Source organism: Drosophila melanogaster, chromosome 3R (assembly GCF_000001215.4).
Source record: "Drosophila melanogaster chromosome 3R".
In the NCBI taxonomy this organism is placed as follows: domain Eukaryota; kingdom Metazoa; phylum Arthropoda; class Insecta; order Diptera; family Drosophilidae; genus Drosophila; species Drosophila melanogaster.
The window spans coordinates 9,340,136-9,365,082 of NT_033777.3; the positions used below are offsets into that span (position 1 = coordinate 9,340,136).

At 38.5% G+C, this 24,947-nt stretch overlaps 3 protein-coding genes and 2 non-coding genes across 14 annotated transcripts, besides 1 other annotated feature; all 5 read left to right on the plus strand.

Moving 5' to 3' along the window:
- The first annotated feature begins 80 nt into the window (after positions 1 to 80).
- drn (doctor no) lies at positions 81 to 22,859 on the plus strand. Of its 8 annotated transcripts, NM_001275478.2 has the most exons (7): positions 1,732 to 1,868; positions 2,085 to 2,356; positions 14,287 to 14,719; positions 14,790 to 14,948; positions 17,849 to 18,041; positions 18,121 to 18,436; positions 18,494 to 22,859. In NM_001275478.2, exons 3-6 carry the CDS (start codon positions 14,621 to 14,623, stop codon positions 18,267 to 18,269), a joined length of 600 nt encoding a protein of 199 aa, NP_001262407.1. In that variant the 5' UTR covers positions 1,732 to 1,868; positions 2,085 to 2,356; positions 14,287 to 14,620; the 3' UTR covers positions 18,270 to 18,436; positions 18,494 to 22,859. The 8 variants fall into 8 exon arrangements, with proteins under 8 accessions (NP_001027162.1, NP_001262409.1, NP_001262407.1 ...); NM_001300317.1 differs by adding an exon at positions 2,441 to 2,759 and having other exon boundaries at positions 1,732 to 2,356; positions 18,121 to 22,859; NM_001275479.2 differs by having other exon boundaries at positions 1,732 to 1,790; positions 18,121 to 22,859.
- snoRNA:Me18S-G1358a lies at positions 14,133 to 14,207 on the plus strand. Its single transcript, NR_003890.1, has one exon. It is a non-coding gene; the product is annotated as a snoRNA:Me18S-G1358a (small nucleolar RNA).
- Positions 15,178 to 15,252, plus strand: snoRNA:Me18S-G1358b. The gene has a single exon (NR_003891.1). It is a non-coding gene; the product is annotated as a snoRNA:Me18S-G1358b (small nucleolar RNA).
- Positions 15,360 to 19,054, plus strand: CG43675 (uncharacterized protein). Of its 3 annotated transcripts, NM_001031988.3 has the most exons (4): positions 15,821 to 16,190; positions 16,289 to 17,320; positions 17,849 to 18,041; positions 18,121 to 19,054. In NM_001031988.3, the coding sequence occupies exons 1-2, from the start codon at positions 15,923 to 15,925 to the stop codon at positions 17,137 to 17,139; spliced, it is 1,119 nt and encodes a 372-aa protein (NP_001027159.2). In that variant the 5' UTR covers positions 15,821 to 15,922; the 3' UTR covers positions 17,140 to 17,320; positions 17,849 to 18,041; positions 18,121 to 19,054. The 3 variants fall into 3 exon arrangements, with proteins under 3 accessions (NP_001287248.1, NP_001027159.2, NP_001027160.2); NM_001300319.1 differs by lacking the exons at positions 17,849 to 18,041; positions 18,121 to 19,054 and adding an exon at positions 15,360 to 15,568 and having other exon boundaries at positions 15,838 to 16,190; positions 16,289 to 17,546; NM_001031989.3 differs by lacking the exons at positions 17,849 to 18,041; positions 18,121 to 19,054 and having other exon boundaries at positions 16,289 to 17,546.
- Positions 21,734 to 21,919: a mobile genetic element.
- A 310-nt stretch (positions 22,860 to 23,169) lies between the features above and the next one.
- CG18473 (uncharacterized protein) lies at positions 23,170 to 24,703 on the plus strand. Its single transcript, NM_169272.2, has 5 exons — positions 23,170 to 23,308; positions 23,387 to 23,899; positions 23,959 to 24,123; positions 24,182 to 24,399; positions 24,457 to 24,703. Exons 1-5 carry the CDS (start codon positions 23,290 to 23,292, stop codon positions 24,592 to 24,594), a joined length of 1,053 nt encoding a protein of 350 aa, NP_731339.1. The 5' UTR covers positions 23,170 to 23,289; the 3' UTR covers positions 24,595 to 24,703.
- Positions 24,704 to 24,947: the final 244 nt, after the last annotated feature.

Here is a 24,947-nt window from a genome sequence, read left to right on the forward strand (position 1 = left end):
TTTTCTTTATTGCTTTTTATTTTGGCTTGTTTGTCATCACAACAAGGCTAGTGCAGAACCAATTTCGTAGGCAGGTGCGACCTTTGATAGCTGAAATATTTGTCGAGAAACTTTACAAACTGGTATCTATCTACGGATCGTAAGTGATATTTTATATTATTTATATGAACACGATCTCATTGGAGCCTATGACCTCTAATTAAGCGAATTCTTAGCCCCACTCTGACTTTTTAATTTGCTTTTGATTTTACATTTGCTTTGCGAGTGATCGCAACAAAATAACATTTCGATGTGAAAGCGTGGTCGGATTGACGATACCCTCTAATATATATTTAATAAATGTATGCATGAATTTATTGAAAATAATATTTCCTAAATTGTATTTAACATTCTAAGTATTATTTATTAGATATATACAAAATAGACAAAAAGAATGTAATGAGCAAAAACTGGGCAATCATATTTTCAGTGCTGTATAATTTTTATTAGCACTGCATTTCAGAGCTAATCAACACTAAGCTTTTGTGCTTCATTCCATTCTCAGTAAGGACAAAACACGAAATTAGACTACAAATGTTCTGAAACATCAGTAATGAAATTGGACAAAGTGCACCTCAAAACGGACATTCTCTTGGTAAGGGTGATTTGGAAAACCAAATTTCAGGCCTGTTAAACTGCGGCAAATACTCACCACGGCCAGCCAACAGCCATTTCACAATATGGCACTGTTATCAAAAAGATTACTATTGGGGAAGACAAAGCAATCGCCATACGCTAGGCGATTTCTACATTAATACTTTTGTTTCCCGTTCGGTGAACGCATAGAAATTGATATTAAAATTATTTTTTTTAAAAAGTGCGCAGTTTGCATTGATGACGCAGCAGCGCAGTTTCGCTCTCTGCGGCTGTTAACACGCTGTAGCTCTCTTTGGGCTGGCGAACAATATGGCGTCGTCGAAATTATGTCGTCGCCCAATTTAAAGTCATACGAAAAACCATAAAGATTATTAAAAGCGCGTTTGAAGGTTTCTTGAAACGCCCAGTAAGCGGAAATAGTTTTGGTTTGTTGGCAGGGACTCGATATAAATTTGACTCTCTATCGTTGCATTGGTCTTTTGTCTCTTGTCTCCCTCTGTTCCCCTTCCACAATCTTATTGTGTGTGCACTTTGCACTGTTGGGCTAACATAGCGTGGTGTTTTTCGTTGGAAATACGCATTTTCGACCATCTTTGCTCGGTTCACATTTAATTTATTTCCTACATGGCTTCTCTCCGTTGACTGGCGATTTCTTTTTAGCCTGTCATCCTTCATTCCCCTTTCCTAACCACTTTCTCACCACACCAGCAATCAACGCTCTTTTTGCGTTAACAGCGCTCGTTTGGGCTAGAGATGAGACCATGAGTTTATGTTACGTCGTGTCACGATAAGAATTTTATTTTACATACATTTCGGTCCAATTTGCGTTTGATTTTATTGTCAAGAGGAGAAAATACAAATTGAAAATAATTTTAAACAAACATTGTATTCGATTTTATATAAATAAGTGTTTCTTTTATAGCTAATGTATTGAAAATAATAATCATTTCGATCATTTCAATCCTACATACTCCTGGTATTGTTAACTGCTTTCAACCGGAGAAGTTGAGTGACAGACTCACGCTCTCATCACCAAATTGCCACCAACAGAGCTCTGTTAGCTCGCCAGTCGCAGTCATCAAGCGTTGCGAGGTCCGCTCATTTCTGTTAGAGTGCTTGGAGACTTCACTTCGCGTTTGGAGGATCAGATCCACGTTGGTTTTTGGCTTCAATTACCCACAACTGTCATCGTCAGCCCAGTCAGCGCCTTGCTAACTAAACTAGATAATAAAGTAATCACTTTTCCGCGCTCCCCTCCCTCTCTCTCGGTCGTGTTAGTGCGCTCCGCGATTAATAAGAAACGAGTTAAAAAGGAAAGCAAAAGGAAAACTGGCAGCGTTTTCCTCTTGCAGCTGAGAAAAACCGCAGGACGCAGCTCAGCAGCAGCGTCGCAGTCGTGTGCGTTGTGCATAAGAAAAAAGAAGAAAAAAAATCCTGTAATATTGCAGAAAAAACCGTAATTCGCCACTTGAAACGAAGGAAAAACGAGGAAAAGCAACTGCGTCGTGCACCATTTTGTGATATATTTTTGCCCTCCTCCTTCTTCAACGATCCCTGTGCAATTCTCTGTTAAAGAAAAAATTAAAATAATTACTAGCAACCAATTGAATTTCTGCGAGACCAACATAACACATAAAAATTTCCAACTACTGTGATTTGAACAAAGCTCTAAGTTTTTGATTCAAGCCTGTGTAATTTCCACCCACAACGAATTGAAAAAGTAAGTGAATTCAAATGAGAAAAAGAAAATTATAATTTATTTCATTTTCCTCTTCGCTCGCCTACGTTGCTTACTCACCACTAGTCGATTCCCCACGCTCTCTCTCTCTTCACCACAGTCACCAATACACACGGGCTCGCCTACGTCACTTTGTCGTGTGTGTGCTTAGACTAGCGTTGCCATGTCGCGCGAATTACGAAGACAGGAACAATAAATAAATAGCAGTTAAATAAATAGTAGAAAATGCCATACAAAATATATGGGAATTGACTTTAAATTACATTTTTGAGTTTTCAAAATAAAAACTAAATTTTAAATACTTAAATTATAAAAAAATTAATTAAAAAATGAAATAGTTTCCACATTTCTTGAAGAATATACTGTTAACAGCAGTTAACGAAGTGTAAGCAGAAGGAACAAGTACAATGTTATGCATTAAGAATATGAATCCCTAATCTCATTTCATTCAGTGCAGCTGTTCAAGTTTTTTCTATAGTTCTTTGCCAAGAAAATATTACGACTTGCCAAAAACCAAAACCCCAACCACAAAATGTAGACTTTGAAGCGAAGGACGTCTCTGCTGATAAGTGAAAAATAAATGACTGATAGCTCAAGTACAAACATGCACATAGTGATATGCGTATATACATGTGCGTGCATTTGTGTGTATATACCCTTCAGCTATCTCCAAATTTAAATAACATTTTCCTCTTTATCGCAGTGACCGAAGAAATATCTTTATCTGCACACTCCACAATTTTAATATTATTTTTGCCTGCAGTGCGTGACTTGAATTTTTTGCTCACTCACTCTTTCGTATGACTCATAGACCCGCATAAAAGCAAGACGAGTTCGAATTATCTACGGATTTGGGATTACGGTTCTTATCGGCGAGTGCATAGGGGGTTCTGGCTGCGATGGCAACCCTGATTGTTGGACAGTCGCCCAGCTGACTTTGTTTTTCCAACTTTTCTTGGTGACTCACTTGCCTTTTTGCTGTTTTTCTTTTTCGTTAACTCCAGCTCACCTTGTAACAATTATAAAAAGTACATATTTGCTCGTGTTTTTTTTTTCGGTATAAGTTTTTTTCCTTTGCATTCGTATTTTTCTGTGCTGACGCTTTACATAAAGAATTATCTCGTTTTTTCGTATCACCTAGAGGCACGTTTTCTGGCATATGCACATTTTGATTATAGTCGGCAATCAAGCACTTTTAGTGACGGAATTAAACGAAATGACGACTTTCTTGAAATTTCTGCCGTCTATTTCGCCATTTCCAGTCGAATTTTCGTCGAGATAACAGTGAAAAAAAGATAGGAAACGAATCAAGCGCTAATTATTTGTGATTGGTTCGGTAAACAAAAATGTTTTTGAGTGAATCAGAAAGAGCGAGTCAAATAGTCGATGATATCGAGTAGGAAACACTTGAACAAATTTAAGCACTTTTCAAGGTGGATTCCTCTAAGTTTGGCAACGTAAAATTTGGTTTTTCTACGCCGAATTAAAAACTTTAAGTAAAAATCTTGTTAAATGGAATTGTTAATACAACAAATTCTAAATTGGAATTGTTCTTAAGCAGCGATTATTTTAATTGATTTGTTTTTTTTTTTATCAAAGTTCATAGATTGAAATAGTATTTGCTTATCACGCTAGTGATTCATGGATCGATATTGTTTGTCACGATTGTTTGAGAACTTTCCCGATCCCGGATGACTAATCCCCTTGTTGGCAAAAATCGCTTATAATTCTTGGCAAGTTGAGCAACAACAACACGTGTCGTTGTCGCTAATATCTAAAATTATATAAATATGTATGTTCTCGCGAAAAACACACAAAAAGCAGCGCGTTCGTTCAAACAAGTTTTGGTCGTTTGAAAAACAAAAACAATTTGTTTTGATGACGGCTCGTTTCGAATTGTGTTAATATACATAAAAACAAACAAATTATACCAACACTCTCATGTATGTATCGTATATAAAACCAGCCCTGCCTTTCATTTCCCTCGTCGTTTTATTCTACCTTTACTTTTTGTTGTGGCTAAATGGTTTTATATAAACAAGTAAAAATTGATAAGCGAACGAGACCGTTGGACGCGTGAACGGCCGCGGCCTCATTTTCAGTTGTTTTCTTTGGTTATAGGTCGCGTGTAAATGGATGCCGCACACCCGTGCACCCGTACACCGCCCAAAAAACCCGATGCCGACCATCCACCCACCATATGGCCGGGCATACGATCGAAAACTTCGGATCGGCTCGTACATTTCGGGCCTTTCATTATCTTTGCTTGCCGTTTTCGAAATGTTTTGTGCATAGCGCTATTTTTAGCACTCTAATCCCCTATACTTGATCTTCTTTTTGTCGGCTGTCGTTGTTTTCTCTCTTGTCTTTTTTTCTCGTTTTAAGTTATGCAATTTTGTTTTGTCTGTCGGTCCCTTTAGAATAACAGTTGTGATCGAAATACTAATAGAATTTAAAGTTTTTAATATTTTCGTAAAGTTGTTTGTTTTAAAATCATTTATCTTGAATTATAGATGAAAGACAAAACATTACATGGTGGTTTTTTTTTATCAAGCAAGCGATACTAATTTAATGACCGCAGCTGTTTCTTTTGGGGACAGACTGTACTGCTTCGATTTCGATCTTGATTAAATCCCATTGAAAATAGGCATTTAGAATGCACATATATCGGCTTTTTTTGGGAGCACAATTACCGCGTCCAAATGCGGGCATAGATTTCAATGTAAATTAATTTGGTATCTGTATAAATTTTCTTTTCTTCATCAATCAATTTCGACACATGTACTTTATTCACAGAATTTTCTTTATCTAATGTGAAAGACATCGCTGGTATACATAAATAAATTTCTATATGTTTTGTTTATTGTCTGGCAGAAAAGCAAAACGGAAATAGCTGAAAAACAAAAATACCGCCAGTATATTTAGGTCAAATAATAAATTATCTGTATTTTATACATGTGAGTGCGAATCCTTGAACACAAGTCCTTGTCAACGAATTGAGGCCTTGATCGTTACCAACTGTTCGACTTTAATGCAATTTTAATTTCCTGGCTTATGTAGTACATGTGTATGTGTACTTATGAGGAAACCACAAAAACGAATAAAAACAAGAAATAATATAATACGTTGAATCGAACCGCAAAGAGAAGAGATAAAAGCCACCAACAACAACTGGCTCACCTTGTGGTCAAGAGCTAAAATTTTCTTTCCATCCAACATCGATTTTCCCATTGCAACGTCGCCCGTATAACCTTTCTTTTGCCTCCCCAATATTGTGTTATCTATTTTCTTGCCAGTTTGTTTTTCCTTTGATTTCAATTTTCTCCAATTTGCTGTACAGGTTTTTTGTGTGTGGGAATCGATTTAGGCGCTCGATTGGCTTTAGTGTTCGCCCCCCTCCCACAAATTAAAGTTGTGTGCCCGAATAAAAAAGGAATAAGGAGAATAAGTGAAAAGCTCCTCTCGTCGTCAGGAAATTTAAATCCGATGCGGTGTTGTTGCTGCTGTTGGTTTTTCCATGGTTTTTTCCTTTATTTTGCCAATGCCTGTGGCGCGCGCATATTCACCACATCTGGCAACCATGGCGACCGTTAAACTCGCTCCCCCGCCCACACACAGAAACCGTTAGCCAGACAAAATGAAAAGCGAAACTTTTTGGCCCAGCCTTTTCTTTTGTCCGTTTCCTTGCTCCCGATGATGATGATGATGATGATGGTGGTGATGATGCCTCGCCCTGTTCTTTGTCTCCTGTCTTGGTCTCCAGTTCATTGCCTCTTTCTTCTTGCAACTGAAGAAAAGGAGAAGGAATAAAAGAAGCGAATTTGTAATGCATAAATCAATAAAATCAACGATGCACACACGATGCTGTTCTTGCTGTTTCAATATCAACGCCCTCGCCACCGCCCAGCATCAAGTCATCAACTAAACTTATCTTGGCTCTGACTCAGCCGCAGTCATAGCCTCCTCATCTCATATCGTCTTATTACGAATGATAATACCCTTCTCGATTCCACTGACAAAGTTCAAGCGCCAACGGCAAAGTTCAATAGCACAAAATGGCAGTTGAAAAAGTATATATTTTCCTTATTACAGTCGCACTTCCCTATAGAAAAAGCTAAAAAACTGGATAATTATTCTATTCCACTTGTTTTGAATACAATCGGTATTTGCAGTCTTCCCATTTTTAATTGAAATTTCGAGGTTTTTAGGTACCGATCCTGATTTAAATAAAAAGTGTATATATAAATAGTGATTAAACCAAAAAGGAAGTTCTTTTCGTATTTCCATTGTGTTTAACAGCCGAAAAACCATAATGGCGAATGTCAAGTTCAAGCTAGCATGGCTTCACTGTATGACTGAAATTCTTCAACTCCATCCCATGACTCAAGGCTTCCGCATCACTCATTGTTTTTGTTTTCGCATTTTCCGTCAATCTCTCCATCTGTCAGCCATTCATTCAAATGACCATTGTCTACTACAGTCGAGAGTTGATTTTCAAAGCTCGGCGAAGAAATAGAGTCTTTGAACGGCCTTCGCTTTTCTGCACATAAAGCCAAAGCCAGATCTCTTTCGGTTAGAGAGAGATACTTCTTCTTTGTCTCGAAATCTATATATGTATGTGTATATAAGTATATCTTTCCTTCTTTCTGTTTGTTTTGCTCCTTTGTGCACTTACGTTTTTTGTGAATTCTATAAAACTGGTTTCTTTTCGGCGGCGATGTGTGCGGATTGTTAAATCGCGACCATAACACCAGAGCTACGAACTCCATTCCATTCCATTTCCTTTTGACTGGTGCTCACAGGCTGAGGTTCAGATTGAGACTCAGTCTTACAGTGTTTGTTGTCTGCTTCAGTGATTTGATTAGCCCATAAAGCCGAGACGTTGAGGTACAGTGAACATAGCGCTGGGTTTTTTAAACTAATTTACTTATTTGTTTCGTCATCTATTCTCACTGCTTTGCACAACTTACCCCTGAGTTTCGCCCGCATTTTTCATTTTCCACACTGTATCGTAAATTGAGTTTGACCCGCTTTTGATGGGAAAGGTTGACACTCATTGCAGTTCGATAAATTTTATACTATAAAATAACTATAAACAGCCTTACAAAGTTGAACAAAATTAGTTTTACTAAATAGTAAACTCTTATATATCTATGTATATTTTTACCATAGCCCACATGATGCACTGTAATTCTTATGCTACTATTGTCGCAATATCAATTTGCCAATTAGTTACGCTTCAAACGTTGGATAATATCCAGTACTTCGCTGTGATACTTCTCCTCCTCTTTCTCCGCACTCTTCTCGGTTTCTTCTGGCTCCCCTGCAGCGTTGACGTTGCCCCATATGATGATGATCTTCATCATCGCGGTGGTTGGTTTCTGTCGGTCTCTTGGGTTTGTCAACTATACTTCTTCATCTCCGTTTCTTTACTTCTCCTCCTTCTCCTTCAATTTTGGACTCTCCCCTATTCCAGGGAAGGCAATCTCCAGCCAAGAGAGCTGGCTACTCATGTGGACGTCGCTCTTCTGAAGCGTTTCATATTTCATTTTCCCATGCGATTTCCATTAATCTTCCATGTGTGTAAAAAGGCAACCAAAAAACTACTTTATAACCATTTTAGGGATTACTAGGGGGTGCACGGCAACGAATATTATTTACCGCCGACTACAAAATGGATAATATAATAAAAAGTACTGTAAATAAAGCTTCATAAATTATCATTAAATTTTTTTAAAGCAAAGGTGTCCAAACACAGTTTTAGATTACCAAGGATAAATGGTTTAGCAGGCATTCTTTTTCAGTGTAGTTGGGCATTGTAACTGCACAACTTGCCGTTCGTTTTCCTCTTTTCCTCTTATTTGTTGCTTTTGTTGACCTGTAGCTGGCAGTGAAGAAATAGCAGAAACAGCAGAAGGAAAGAGAGCAAAAGTTGTGGTGACTTTCGCTGCACGAAGAGCGGAGTTTTGCACACTTCTGCGAGAGCCTCCTCCGTTCCCTCATCTTTAGCGTTCCCCTTCAACACCTTTTATCTGCTCCCCTTTTTAGTCTCCTTCCTTTCCGGCCAACGCCTGCTCCTTTTATTTTTTACTTAATGGCCTTTGGCTGCTGCTGCACACACACTTGCACATAATTCATAAAAAATGGCTCAAGTGAATTATTGGCGCTCGTAAATTCTTATAAATGAATTGTAAATTCTTATAAATGAATTTTATTAATATATGTATGGTCAGTGGTACAAAAACCGGGTTCGTTCTGGTTAAATGCAATTCAGATGTGCATATGTATGTGTGTAAATATGTGCCTTTATGGCAGAATTGGTTAATTAATTACATGTGCTCGAATGAAATCGCTTCAATCAATGTCTGCTTCAGATCAGACGGCAACAAAAGATGAATCGATGTCTGGCGAGGATCAGTTACTTGAGCTAGCCAGGTGTTAAATTTAACATAAATGTTAAGAATCATATTCAAATATCTTAAATGATTTCGAAGTGTTTTTATTTATCTTCATTTCAAAAGTTCCATGAAATAAAATACATAAAACAAACAACATTATGCTAATACGAAGAAAGAATTTTATTCGAATCATATGGATTTCCAAGAATGTTGATATAAACACATGAAATTACGGGGAAAATGCATTTGAAATACGTTTATCGATAGATCGATGAGCAATGCGCTGCAACTTTGATTGCCTTTCTCTTCGGCCAATATACAAGACCCAGAATCCAAATCATTTTAAATACTTGAAGACCACAACTAATGACATTACGGCTGGTCTGTACTTAAAGTGTGACAATCTGTTTATTGCTACCATTTGCTTTGCTTCTTGTGTATTTTTGTGTGTTTTCTCCTCCTCATCGTGGTTTAATGGACGCCATTGTTGTTGACTTTTGTGGTTCGTTCTTCGGGTCCTCGCTTCTCCTCTTCTTTGTCTGGGTCCAAAAGAACCCGGGTTCAAGGTGAAATCAGTTCATGTCCGCAGGGCAGCCTGTCGGTCGTCCGTTGATTATTTGTATCCTGCCACGCAGGCGATCAGTCTACAGTAAAACCTCCCTGTAGCGAACCCTTTTCGAAGTTAATAATGGGTAAAAGCGGTATTTCAAATTTAGATGCCTTATTAGATAGTTCTTGGCTGCAAAACTATCATCATTTTCTAGTAATTCTAATCTTGTTTATTCTATTAATGCTATTCGGTCTGAACTGTAAAAAAAAAACGATAAGTACCGTGTCCGTCTGTCCAGTTTTAACCCTCCAGTGCCTCATCCCTATTCGCTCTGTCTTTTCCCGTAAACATTCAAATCAATAGGTTGTTTGCAACAACCCTCAGTTTTTGAACTTGTACTCACTTCCCGGGCATGTGCATGTGGAGTTTTTTGACCTATCGCACAACTTTGGTCGCCGCTTCAACATTTTGTTGTTTCCAGAGCTGTGTAATTTTGAACAGGTGTTTCCCAGCGTTTCATTTTTGTTTTTTGGTTGTGGTTTGGTTTACCAAACATACTATACACGTTAATCCTAAGCTGCCCTGCCCCTCAATGTCTGGGATCAGTCCTTTCATTCATTTTCGAGGGCGTTGTTCAGGGTTTTATTCATTTTCGCAACAGAACCAAAATCGCCGGAAACATGACCTCTCGAGGCGATCATTTATAATGGCAAAAATAATACTCCTTCAGTCTGAAAGGAGATTTCTGTAGTCTTAAATGTAGTCGTCTCTCGGTCGTTCATAGATTGTAATTTATTTTGATTAATGATGGGCGGCAACGTCTCTCGCTCTCCTCTTGGCCTCCTATTTCTTGGCATCTTCTTTCTTCCCCAGTGTTCCGTTAGTTTTATATTTTGTTTTCAATATTTATATTTTGTTCATCAACTCGTATTTTAAACCAATTTCATTGGCACGCTCTACTGTTGTATTATACGTAGTATCCACTGTGTGTATCTAAAACATTGATTGATTATTTTAACCACTTTAAAGTATTTTGTTGGGAAAACATCTTAATTAACCTCTTTAAAACGGGAGGTATAAGATGTGATTTCCTCAGTTGGAACTATAAGTTTTTGTACCCACACTTGGACTTTACAATAGAATATAGGGTCAATCACACTCAATATAAACCAGTTATCATATTAGCCGGGCTTTAAAGTATAGCTAATGGGGCCTGGTTTAGTTGGCGAGGTGAGTTGAGGGTTAAGACTGTGAGCTCAGCTGCCTGACCGGAAGCTCCGCGCATTCTTGCGACTTGCGTTTTGAGCTTAAGCTTAAGCCCCTGAGCTCAACTCGGTTCTAAATTGAGCCGAGCAGCCATCTTGATTCTCACTCTCTTTCTCTCGTTGTCTCTTCTCTTTTGGTTTGTGCCTCCTTTTGCGCACATTTTAATAAAGTTTAATAATTCAATGGGTGATGTTGTCTCTTTGTTGCATTTCATCAGCATATGTTTGTTGGTTTTACTGTTGCTGCTCCTTTATCTTTATCGTTGTTGTCTGGTCCGCTTTACGCGCTCATTAATATGCAAATGTGAGTCAGAGCGGTTTATGTTTGTTGTGGTTGTTCCTGGAGTTATACATGGATCTTTTTATTTCTTTATATTCTTTTTACCTTTTATACTGCCCGTCATCATCATCATCTTCGTCGTCATGTCCGTTCCTCGAGCCTTTCCTGTTGTAAATTCAGTATTTGAATGCAGGTCAACAGCACATTAACCTGCGTCCTTGTAATTTGTTTGCTATCGTCCGCTTTCATATCAGTGGATAGCGGAAAGTGAGTGGTAGTCGAATATATGATACCCCACAGCGATACCCGATCCTGAAAACCCCAATCAATTTGACTCGTTCATGTTTGACTTGCATGATTAATGGACATGAGCCACCACACCTGAAGAAATAAGCTAAATAAGAGCTGAATTATTGAATAAATGGAATTATTTCATACGCGTATGTACATGTTTGTAAAATATACACGTTTTGCTATGCATAATGCACATCCAGATAAGCTGTCCCTCAATAAAAATGCATAATACCGGGGAATGCGATTTATGAACGGTTTCTTCTCACCTCCCGCGATTTCTATTCTGTTATCGCTTTCGACTTGCGTAATAATGCCTTTTGCAATGGGGAAACCACGCGCTAATTTTTGCCTCTCTTGCTAATTGTTTTGCACTTAGCACTTGCATTTATTTTATTTTTCTTATATTATTTTTTACTTATGCAATTTACTTGAATGCGCATTTTTCACTCTGCTGCGTAAGAGAGCAAACAAACAATGACGTCACGCGCTTAAGTGATGTCGTCATAAAGTTTGCGCGAAAGAATCATATGATTTCCTATTTGCTTTAATGACCAACACTTTAACACACGAAAGCAGAACGACACACGTTCGCTAGATAACAAAACGAATTCGCTTAAAAATAGCAGAGGTCGTTAAGTTGTCGGAGGGGGGTGAGTGGGATGGGAAGGAGGCATACAAAACAAAATAAATAAACCCAATACATATGCAAAGCTTTTATTCTTGATATGTATAAAAAAAAACTTTGGCACAGCAGCCGCGCGTGCTTGTTGACGTATGTACATACTAACGTACATATATTTTTGTATGCTCACGTACAGTGAAAAAAAACCGACAGTCCAAACGATTCTTTTTAGATATTTTTATGTAATTATTGACCTAAGAAACATGTTTTTGTATTTGATACACTACCTTTTACTGTTTCATCGTTGGTGTGATATTCTATGCAAATGCTTGAAGAATAGTTTAATAGATTTTTCTGTGCACATAAAGAGTCAAAGAGAGGGAGAGAGATATTCGCCAGCCAATTTGTTGTGTGGGCAATTTTTCCTTTTATTGTTGACATTTTGATTAGCCCACCTCCAATATATAAAATGCATGTGTAACTACGTATGTGTGTGTGGGGGAGCGCGAAAGAGGATGCGAGACGGCCAGCTGTTTTGACTTTGCAATTAAATGACAACAGCAGGAAATCAAGCCAACATATGTACATACAAACACACTTGAACATCGCACATTGTTTGCTCTGCGCTCCACACCGCAACTATAAATCAAAATAAATTTTCTCATACAAGCAAAAGTTGCGTTGAAATAAAGGCAAAGCTAGGAAAATTATTTATGGCTGCGCCCCACTACACAAAAACAACACCAATACACTGAATTCAGTCGATTGTATGTACAAACCTTAGTAAATGCAATGCCAGTTTAAACATATGTCACTTTTTCTCCCCCCTTTCTCCATCAAGCTCAAACTCACCACAGCAAATGTTGCGCTCTCAAAAAAAAATACTCCCCATGCTACGTTGTAAATGTAAAAGTTGCTGAGGCCATATTTTGTTTGCTTGTAGTTTACATGCGCACATCTCTAAAACCTGTCTATGTATTGAGCAAAAATGTTGGTTGTTTTGGCTACAGTTGTGCAATGGTTTATTGTGTTGAAGAGGAACCCCCCTCAGCTTAAGCCATTTATTAGTTTGTAATATACGACAGCAGAGCTATGTAGCTTTCTCACCACTAAGGTCAAATTTTGTATAACAGAATATCGCTCTCTTTATTGCACACAGGCGCACGCACACATGCACACATCCGCTCACGCATTCAGAGCTTCGTGTGCCCATTTTGATTCTCGCCCCGAGCTCCAAAGTCGCAATGAAAATAACAGTAAATGTTATTGTGCTTGTGCTCAATTCTCCTCTCTCTCTCTCTCTCGCCCTTTTACCTTTTTTCTCTCGTTCTCTCTCATTCCTTCTTTGTTGACCATGTAACTGATGGTTCAATCTCCCACCTCTTTTTATTGTTGTTGTTGGTGGATGATGGCTTTTACCATTAGGTTTTGACTTTACTTCTACACTGCGGGAAATGAAACGATTAAACTGTAAGAAATTCTAAAAACTTAATTTTATATGTTTTAAGAGATCCATTTTAGTTCTTAACTAAAATCTTTTTTAATTAATTATTTTAGTTACTTTAAATTAACTGAATACATTTGTGTATACGTTGGGAAGTGTCAGAAACCAGTTTATATAATTTATTCAGTTTGAATTTCACAACATATTGCAAAACGATTAAGGTACAAGGGAGTGCGTACTTTGAACTGCGCCATAAAAAGATGTATCGTTCAGTGTATCTCTCGGATTTCGCCCATAACTCTCTCTTACTTTGTTTTTGATGGATGTGCAGCTCGGCACGTCGACTTTTCGACTTTGAGAAAGTAAACTGATCGCGATAAATCGATACTGGCCAGGTATTTTCTGTTAAATCGATCGACATAAACAATTGGATACTTGGGGAATATATATGGCACTAGTTTGAACCGTTAGGTGTGACTGCTTTATATTCATTAAGCATAAAACCAAACTCGTTTAGCTTACTACCTCTTACTACGGCTCGTTCTCAGCTTGCTGGCGAAACTGGTTTAGGCCCGACTTTGTTCCCTCTCTCGCAGATGAACCTATAGTGTGTATATCTGTGTGCGATATGCTTGACAGCCTTGAAGAGAGCGAGCGGATAAATGAAAAACAACATAGTGTTTACTTGTTATGTGGTTTCTGCTGTTGTTGCTAAATTTTTTATACAGCATACATTTGTATTTTGTGTGTGTGATTGTGGGTCTTGTTTTTATTGAACGTATTGCAATGCAATTTAGTGCGACATAGTTGCAGATCATCAATATGAAACAACATAATCCATTTTAATTGTTTCCATATGAGGAAACTCATAAGCAATAATCAATAGATGATACTAAAATACTATATTTCAAATGATGATATTTCCATGCACCACTCTGAAGCTTTTATTAGCATCGTGCAGATTATGGATTTCTGAAAATTGAAAAATTACATTATGCTATGATAAACCTTTTACAAGGAGAATTTACTAATTTTGCCCTATCTTTATTCGTTTTACAGCTCGTACTCTGGATTATTTACGGCAGTCACGAAGCAAAAAACATAAGCGCAGCCTAATAATTGGACGAACTGATTAAACAACAGTTAAAACAAGGCCCGCAAAAACAACGGCGGATCAACAGTTGCTAGTCGCAAGTTGCAAATCGCTAGTTGCACGTTGCCAATTTGAAATTGCACGCTTCCACGACTGAGAGCAGGAAGGAAAGGAATCGCTGCCGCAGCAGGAAGCAGACGAAACTTCGCTGGGCGAAAGTAAAAGCAGGGTTGGGAAATAAAGCAAATCAAACAAACAAGAAATCGACCGCACAGACCCACAAAGGCGCTTTAGCCAGCCATGGAACGTGAATCTAACCCAATGCAACCCATGTGCCGCTCCGGTTGCGGCTTCTATGGTAATCCAGCCACAGATGGTCTCTGCTCCGTATGCTATAAGGTGATTATTTTCGTTAAGATCCAGCAAATGAACGCAAATATTAATCCTTGTTGCCTTGTCTATCCCTCAGGACTCGCTTAGAAAAAAGCAACAGCCACCTGTGAGCAGCACACCTGTCTCCGTTCCAAGCCCACAACCTAGCCCCACATTCAGTCCGGCCATCGCAATCACCAACACCGCACAGCCCACAGTCACCAGTTTACAACAGCCACACAACGATGTCAAAGAGGTGAGCAGAGTTACGGAGATGTTTGCAGAGGAGTAGTTCCAGTTTCCACTATCAAGATTAGTTGTAATTTCAAATTTAAAAACGTCTTTCAGTCTTCTTTAAAAGCTATATTTTGTACTCCTGAAAAGCGGTCCTCTTAGCTTAGTAAGCGTTTCTTGAAATTAGAAACTGGAACTAGTCTAGTAGAATAGTAACTAAGATCCTTGCATGTTACATACTTATGGAACTTTTTCAAATGATGATACTTCCATGCACCACTCTGAAGCTTTTATTAGCATTGTGCAGATTATGGATTTCTGAATAATGAAAAATTTCATAATTTAATACATGACTGCTTTGATTTGCACGAAAACCACATAGGCTCGGCGTTTTGTGCCCTGTTTAGTATATTTTTACATTCAGTCAGTGATAATTACTTTTGACTTTCGGACATAAATTCAGTGTAATCTTAAGTGAAATTGTTGAAACAATTTGTTGTTTGTGCAAATGAACATTAGGGGAAATCAAGAAGTTGGCTTGCGGTGTCGATTTAGTGATCTCTGTAACTTTTGTGTCCGTGTGGATGAGTTTACTATCCTGATGATCCTGCCACCAATTACTCCGCCGCATTTGTAAATAAGGTAAAGTGTCCACGGTCTCTATCCGCCAGTGACCACTCCAAGAAGCTGCCGCTTCAGTTATACAATAATCTTAGAACGACTTAGAGCGGGGATTCTGAGATTTCGTTTCAGTTTTAAAGTAGAGTACCATTTTCCTTTGATCTTGTTCGATAATTGCGCTATTTTCTTCTTAGTTAATGTTTGATCTGTAAGCGATCTCAGAAGCCCTTATTCCTGCAAGAAATCGTTCGGTTTAATGTCACTTATTTGTCAATTCCATTCGGTTTCAGTTTGGCAGTAGCTTCTGCTCGGAATCAAAATTTTCCTATATTTCGGCCCTTATTTCAAAATTAAAAGTCTTTCCAAATTGTTAATATGGTAGTTACCATTGTTGCCTCTCCGCATAAAAAAACTGGTCGTGTGGTACCTCCCAAAAGTACCCCAGTTGCCGACAAATCTCGATCCGTTTCCACGCTTCTATCGACTCATAAGCGAAAGGGGCCGATGAGCCTTGGAATCAAGCGTGCCGCAGCCGGCGCGCTAACGAGTCTTAGCGGACCGATAGCCGCCGGACCTGTGGGCCTTGGCCTGGTCACTGGAACGGATAGGAATGGATTCCCGCAACACATTGCGGCCTCAAAGGGTACTGAATGTTCTTACTGGGTCTACCGGCGTCGCCCAGGCGCACTAACCTCGTTTCCCACCTACACATCTCTCCTATACTTCGATGCGATGTTGCAGCACAAGCGACAGCAACCCGTCCAGCAGCTCCGATCCCGCCGCCACGCTCATACCTCCGGGCAGGGACATCAGCAGCACCCGCTTCTGCCTCCGCTCGCCTTGCTGCCAAGGTGCCTGGTGCCCCAGTCGTCGGATTGGTCTCACACACCGGAAGCAGCAACATAAGCCAACCTCCGTCAGTCACCAAGAAGAGCTCCCTGTCCAGCCGTAAGCTTGGAGGTGGCAAAACCACAGATTCCAGCATCAAGCGGCGCGTAAAGTTCTCGGCAAATGTGCACACATTCCCTTCCCTTACAAACACCAAGAAGTCCACCCGGATTGGCGAGCTACAGCTGAAGAAGAAGGTAAAGAAGCTGAAGCGGATCCGATCGCGTCGGGAGGGCGGAAGTGGTGAGACAGCGCGTGATCTCCTTAACTCAAGTGGTATAGCCGCAAGTAATCTGGACATTTACAAACACGGCGTTATCGTTGATGTGGAACCAGTTAAAACACCAGAACCACCACGTGTTCTGCGCCTAAACGTTGTGGGCAAATCATCGCCGGCGACGGGAAAATCTGCATTAATAACAGCGCTGCGGCGTAAGGCTAAAAGATCAGCAGAACAGGAAGAAAAGTCCAAAGAATCTATAGCTACTGCTACAGGTAGTAGGACCGGAAAGCCCAAGACAAAGACGATCAGAAAAAGTGGTGGTAGCAGCGCGAAGACTCTGCTCGCATCCAGCTCTCATTTGGTGGATAGTAGGGCTGGCTTAGAGGGGAGGAAGAAATCAGTAGTAACGGCGGCAACTGCCAGTCAGCGGGTTAGTCATAAACAAAAACAAAATGGGCGGCGAGGCCATGGAAAAATCTGAAGGCGGCGATCAGCCGGAGAGTGCTGGCGAGAAGGAGCAGGTGCATCAAGGAGCAGACCAACAGGTTCAACGGGAAAAGCGTCGTCGAAGTGTGTCTCCTGATGGGGGCGATGTAGGCAGTGTAAAGATGGCTGATGTGGTTTTAGAAGGCGCATCGGATGTTGCCGTAACTAAGAAGCGGGTAAACATTAACCACAACACATCATCATCGCATCGCCACTCTTGTTTTCCTCACAAAATAGATTCTCACTCGGCCGATTCGATACGTATTCTTGGCAACAGTTGTACAGTTGACGGTGCTCTGCTAAAGCCGAAAAAACGCCACTCAACGCCACACAGCGAATGCTAATACATTTTGATGAAACAGTCGAAATTGTTTAGTCTAATAAAAGAGGAAATAATATACTAAAGCAAAGTTCTTCAAGGCTTTTTGAATGCAGATCGAGGCGGCGGACGAGAATGTATAGTTGTGGTTTAAATAATAGATGCTGTGTTTCCTGTGTTTCAATCTACAATTAAATTAAGAGATTAATAGAGATTTTCCATTCCCTTTTTGATTTGTAAAGCTCTCGCCCTTCACTATTATTTTGCGCTCAGCTATGGAAAAGCTTTCTTTCTGTTGGAAAATGGCTAGCAAATCTGTTGATGCTATCATATATTTTTGTCATGTGATTGAAATTCCGTTTTTGTTTTATTTCCGTTTCCGCAGAAAATCACCGAAGAAGCCGCCGCTGCTGCCAAAGTCAACAGCGAAGCCATCACATCGGCGACTGGTCCAAACACTTCCACACAAGCAGCCGCCTCCGCCAACGAGGAGGATGACAAGGACAAGGAAGACGATAAGGATGCCAAAAAGAAGAAGAACCGATGTGGCGAGTGCCGCAAGAAAGTTGGCCTGACCGGTAAGTGCCCGCCGTGCTGGCTCTTGTGTTCCCAAATGATGGTACATCATTTCTAACGAAATCCATCTTTTAATTGTAGGTTTCCAGTGTCGCTGCGGCGGTCTGTACTGCGCCGTGCATCGTTATTCTGATAAACATAACTGCACATTCGATTATAGAGAGCATGGCGCACAGGAAATCCGACGCAACAATCCGGTTGTCGTTGGCGAGAAGATTCAAAAGATTTGAATTTCGATATTGTGCCAGTAACAGTAACAGTAGCCGTAGAATGATAATAACCAACTACACATGATAAGAGTACATATATATATATATGCTGCGCTATAACAAGGAAAGCAACAAGAAAAACAACACCAGCAGAAAGCATAAACACACACCACACAAAATCACACAGAGTAATGCTAAATGAATCGATAAAAACTGTAATTGTAATTTAATTATAATGTAAACAGCAATTTCAAGCAACAATAGTTCAGAGAAACGATAACCAAATACCCCGCAAAAATGAAGCAACAACTGGAACAACAATTTCGATGCTCAACAACGTTAAGCTAGCAACGTCCAGCAGCAAGCTGCGGCAGCAACTTGCCACAATGCACCAGGAAGCAGCGTTCAGCGGCCAACACCTTTGAACCAGACGCGTGACAGCGTTAGCAAGTGCAACAACAATCACCGCCGCGTTTGTGGAATACGCAGAGCAAACGCAGCAACATCAACAACAACCAGCACAACCGATTGCCTTGGTCGCCTGCTGAGCTGGGCCGAAAAAAAAACAGTCTTGAAGAAAACACCTTTCATCGATCAACGTTGAAATAGTTTGTTATTCCAAATACAATTTGAAAATTGTTTGTATTTAGCTAAAAATCCAACAAACAACACACGGCCACATTTGCAACGACAACAAGCACACAACAAACAACAAACCTTTGTTTCATGTTATCAAACACCGCAACAATCTTTTAGTAAGACAATGTGTGTCATTTGTTTTTGTAATATGTTGGAGTGTATTAAATAAAAAAAAAATTCAAAATGCAAAGTATGAAAAGAAATTTTAAGAAAAATTTAACAAACCCAAATTCACATACAAAACAAAAAAACCAACCAAGCAACCAACTCTTTCTCAATTCTTAATTATGAGCTATTAAATGAAAAAAGAAAAAAACTAATATATATTAATTAATTATGTATATGTATTAAAAAAGAAAAAGCAAGAAAAAAATATGCAAAATTAAGCGTAAAAAAACAAAGCCCTCACCACAAAAAAAAAAAATGTAAAAAAAACCTGAAGAAAAGAAACAAAGAATAACGCAGTTGTGTAGAGCTCCCTAAAAAGTTTGCTAAGAATCCACGACCACGCTAGACACGAGCGAGAGAGAGTATAGCTATATAGAGAGAGAGAGAGAGAGCGGAGAAGCGCGATTAGTGTAAAGCAACGTGGAGCATAACAACTCCCCTATACATAGAAATCTAAATATAATTATAATTAATTAGTGAATCAAAGCAGGCGAATGCAGTGCAAGCGGCGTTTTTTCTTCGTTTTACTTTTTGCCCTCCTGTCCCTCTAACATTAAATTGAATTGATTTTAATTTTCTGATTTGCGATGAATTATATATATATATATGCATAATATTAACTATATCTACATCTATATATGTATGGTAGGATATGTAAATCGTGTGAAGCATACACACATATAGTTTCTTTGGGTATATGCACATTAAGGCGAAAAACAAAAGATAAAAACCATTAAAAAAGCATATTCTATCTATATATATATATAGCGGTTACAAAGAAAATTCAGCAAAAATGGCAAACGAAAAATGCAAAAAATACAATAAATATATATGGTTCGTCTTTAGATTTTTATTGCTTTAAGCGTTATTTAGTTTTTCTTTGTTTTTATTAAAACACACATGCGTGTACACAACAAAACAACCAATCCCTTTTTAATTTAGCTTTCTCCATTCTGTAGTACATAATTTACAATTTAATTCAAATCAATTACACCTATGCAAATAAATTTACATTTAGAAATAAATTGTGTTGTTAACCCTACAAACAAAAAAATACAAAAATGAAAAAAAAAAAAATCAAAACAAATGTTGTAAGTAAAACTAAACTTACCAATAACAAAGAGGAAATAATGCAATAAATTTGATTCTACAATTAAAATTCCCGCAAGACCAAAACCAATCTAATAAGTACATTTTTGGCACAAAGAACTGAGAAGGAATCGTTTTCGCACCACAGCAACAAAACAAAAGCCGACACCAAACTCGCCTTTAACCAATCGCCTTCCCATTGGGAAAACTTTTCGCGAGATCGAATCTATCTAGAGGTGTTACCAAATCCCAGGCAACACTCCTAGTTATACGTTGATCTGGGGAATCTCGGGGTCAAAGCGGGTCCATAGGGACCTTCGTTGTGCACAGAAGATTCTGGACAAGAGCATTGAGCACAGCAATCCAGCAATAGTGAAGTCCAACCACGTTAGGGTGTGTTTAGTCAGAACATTTGAACTGTACAAAATCAGAGATGAAAAATGCAACCTAGAAACGAACTTCAATATAATTTTAAATGAAAGACGAGACCTAAAAATGTACAGAGCCAGAGATAAAATAGATGGAAAAATATTGGGGATGTGAAAAACTGCAATTAATCAACAAGAACAGCTAAATGTCATTTTAATTTTAATTTGTCCCCCGCAATGATAAAGGCAACACTCTACATATACGTATATCATAATTTAATTGAAAACTATAAAATTAATTAGAAAAATTGTATACATACACGAACACACAATATGGATTTTAAGAATTAACGAACAAGCGTACCACAATTTTAAGCCGTTTTAAAACTGATTTACTAATAAAATTTGAAGATGATTATAAACTTCGAATCGATTTAAAACCCATTTCTATAATTTTTGCATAGTTGTAGTTTTCAGTTACAAAAATTTACAATGCTTTAGTGTGCTTTTAGTTGAAATTGTGTTTATATATTTAACGAAAGAGTAAAGTGAAAAGGCAAATAATAATTATAACTAAGCGTAATAAATTTTTATTATTATTAACCAGAACGTTTATTCTAGTAGTTCTTTATTGTATTACCAGATTAATTATTATTATTTTGTTGTGTGCACCTCTTAGTCACTTTTGCGCTTATAAGCTAATCAAAACAACTCGCAAGCAATCACTTCCACACCGTGTACAATCCCAATCCCAATCCTGATCCCAAATCCCCCAGCCTGAGAATCCCAGTTCCGCCAAAATCTACTTGTGTTAAAATCTTTTGCAATTGCTAGCCGAATTTGATAATTGTTTGTCTCTTACTTTGGATATGTGAAGTGTTTTGTTGACAGAAGGAGCAAAGATGGAACGAAATTAGTTGATTTAAGCGTATGAATGGGATTTAATGAATATGAATATGAATGCATCCAATATCTAAAACTCTATGCGTATATAAATATTGTACTAATGTGTAATTGTAATTAAATGCGTCGGATGAGAATATCTGCAGCTGAAGCAGAAGTTGGGTGGAGAAACAGTGAACATATATATTTAACACAGAAACGGTAAAGCTAGAAAATCTAAATAGAAATAGATATATACTTATACCTAAACATACATGAGCCTCAGATCCGGGCGTATATAAGAGCAACAACTATTTTAATTAAACTTAAACAAATGTACAGTATAATTCGCTTAGCTGCATCGATAGTTAGCTGCATCGGCAAGATATCTGCATTATTTTTCCATTTTTTTGTGTGAATAGAAAATAGAAAATAGAAAAAAAAAAATTAAGTTAGCTGCATTTTTAAGTTACCTGCATCGAGGCATTGTGCAAAGTACTCGAGGCAGCTAAGCGAATTATACTGTATAAACAAATACAATAAAAAAGAAGTTAAAGCAAGAGCAAGAGCAACCACAACAACATTTGAAATGAACAATGAAAACAATATTAACTTCAAAAAATTTATATAGCAAACTGGATAATGTTCAATAAAATGCGATAATATAATTTTTAAAAAACATTTGCATTTTTCATTTTCATTTGATTCAGTTTGGATGCAACTTTTTCAAGATACTATTTCCATCTTTCGATATCCATTTGGAACCGAAGCCAAGCCAAGGTGCTAAGTAGTTTAGATACGACGACGAGGTGGCTTAAATGGCCAATTGAGAGTAGATCGAGTGGCTCTGGGATTTGTTTCAAAATGGTTCGTTCGCTCTTAATGCAATAGTTAATAACCTAACTAAAGTCACAGCAAGTGTTCAAAAGTAAAACTCAGTAACTACCTAAACTCAGCAAGTAAATAATAATAATACATTTGTGTGTGCTTATTTCGTTATGATAATTTTAAAAGAGAATCACACAGTTAATAACTTCAAGTGAAGAAACAAAAAGGTTTTGATCTGTTGAAAAATTAAGCTGCTAAAATCTCCAAAAACTATTTGAAAGCCCAACCAGACAAAGAGATGAAGCTACAATTACAATATTTGACAGATTCTTCGCGAATGGTAAAATAATGAATGCTTAGATCTTAAGACAAATCGAAGGATATATATATATATATATATATAGATATATATACGAGATATAACAGTTAAATGAACGATGCAGCAATGTCGTATGAATAACAGAAACATATATCTTAAGTATAAATGAGTATATATATAGACTATATATACACGCATATGTATATCTGATAAATGAGAAATCGCTAAACTGATAAAATTAAACCTAAGTAAAATTAAAAGAAAATACAAAACACGGAAAGAAATGGAACTAATAAAGAGAATTATTCTGAGAAATATAAGCCACCTGACTTTCAATTGAGCGAAAAAGGGTGAATATATTATTAAGTGTGTTGGCCGAAAATATATTTTCAGTTCTTTCTTTATTGTATCATTGCAATTAAGATCACCTGCTTTTATTTAGCATTTTAAGATTGATTCTGATGCTTCATAATGAGAACTAATGGAATGATCAACAACTCAGCCCACTGCAATCTCTGATTGTGCGCAATAGAATATTTTTTAGATAAGACGTGGTCCGGGGTATCAAGCAAAAGCAACTGTAAACATATATCTGCGGTTGGGGAACTCCACAGTGAACCGTCTCTCGAGATCAGTTCTCCACTGGTCTTCGTAGAGATCGGTCCGCTAAAAGTACCTTCTAAAAATTCCTTTTAAAACGTGAGAAGAGCAAATATTCAAAGCGTGACCCACATTGAAAGCTGTGAATATGTCAACCGTACAGACCGGTGAGTTTGAATCCCGGGGAGATAAGAGCTTATCTCAGCTCATCAGATAATGAAATTTTCCGCTGTTTTTGCATCCAGTTCTGGGCACCATTACTCCCAATCTGCTGGGTCGAACTTTGACCCACGAACATGTCGCCCTCGATTTCGAGCACTTCTATCGCCCACCGCCTCCGGATTTCGAGAGCGAACTGAAGGCGAAGATCAGCATGTCCACCCTGGGCTATGTGCGTCTATATCCGTATTCCAGCAAGGAGAATGTCCGCTTCTACGATGGAGAAGCCCTCGAGGCGGCCAAGAAGGATGTGCTGCTCTACAAGAAGCACGGTGGTGGCAGCATTGTGGAGAACAGTAGCTACGGCCTGAAACGCAATCTGGAGTTCATAGTGGAGCTGGCCAAGAGCACGGGTGTTCACTTTATTGCCGGCACCGGGCACTACATCCATGCCATGCAGGATGCCAGTCATGCCAGCCTAACCGTGGAGCAAATGAGCGACTTGTACTCCAAGGACATCATCACTGGACTGCAGGTCAATGGCAAGGTGGTCAAGTGCGGATTCATTGGCGAGGTGGCCAGCGTGTATCCCATTCATGGTAGGTCTGAGCAAAGTCTATTAAGAATCCAAATATATATACTGATATATTATTTTAAGATTTTGAGAAGAATGCCATCAAGGCGGCCGGTGAGATTCAGGAAGTCCTTGGCTGTGGTGTTTCTATGCATCCGCATCGTGTTACCAAGGCTCCTTTTGAGATCATGCGTCTTTACTTGGAGGCGGGTGGACGTGCCGACAAATGTGTCATGTCGCATTTGGATCGTAAGTAATATAGTCTCTTAAACATACCCAGTTTGATTGAACGTTCCATATTCATTAGGCACCATTTTCGACATCGATGAGCTGCTGGAATTCGCCAAGCTGGGCTGCTACATTCAGTACGATCTCTTTGGAACGGAGTGCTCCTTCTATCAACTGAATACCAGTGTGGATATGATCTCCGATGGCCAACGTATCGACAATCTGATAAAGCTGATTAAAGAGGGTTTGGTGGACAAGCTGCTCATGTCCCACGACATCCATACAAAACATCGATTGGTAAGCTAAAATTAACTCGATTGTAAATCTCTTCTATATATATCTCTATTTATTTAGACCTCCTATGGCGGTCATGGCTATCATCACATCCATACCAACATCCTGCCCAGAATGTTCGATCGCGGAGTAACTTTGGAGCAAGTGGAGCAAATGACGGTCACCAATCCTGCAAAATGGTTGGCCTTTGACCCCTAAACCTAAAAAGTTTGTTATTCTGGTAGCATCTCTTATCATGTTTTTCTTGTTGATAAGATTAGCGCGGTTCTTTTGGCAATAAAAAATGGGCGTGTCTTCGAACTCAAGCTAATCACTTTGTTTTTATTACAAAACACGAAAATGGGGGCTCGTACGATTTTTTTTAGATGCAATTAGAAAGTGATTAATAAAAACTTGGGCGACCACAAAAATAAGTCCTCTACCTTTGTTCTATATCAGTTGATTAAATATATGGATATATAAAGAAAAAGTATGTAATAGAATAGAACTTCTCGGTCAACGAATTTCTAAAAATTTCCAATATTTTAGAATATTTCCACTGCCGATTAGAG

What these genes read in the sequence shown, in the direction of transcription:
- CG18473 (NM_169272.2), top strand. An exon ending in CAGCGTGTATCCCATTCATG is followed by an intron (nt 23,900 to 23,958) that starts GTAGGTCTGAGC and finishes TATTATTTTAAG; the next exon opens with ATTTTGAGAAGAATGCCATC. An exon ending in TCCATACAAAACATCGATTG is followed by an intron (nt 24,400 to 24,456) that starts GTAAGCTAAAAT and finishes CTATTTATTTAG; the next exon opens with ACCTCCTATGGCGGTCATGG.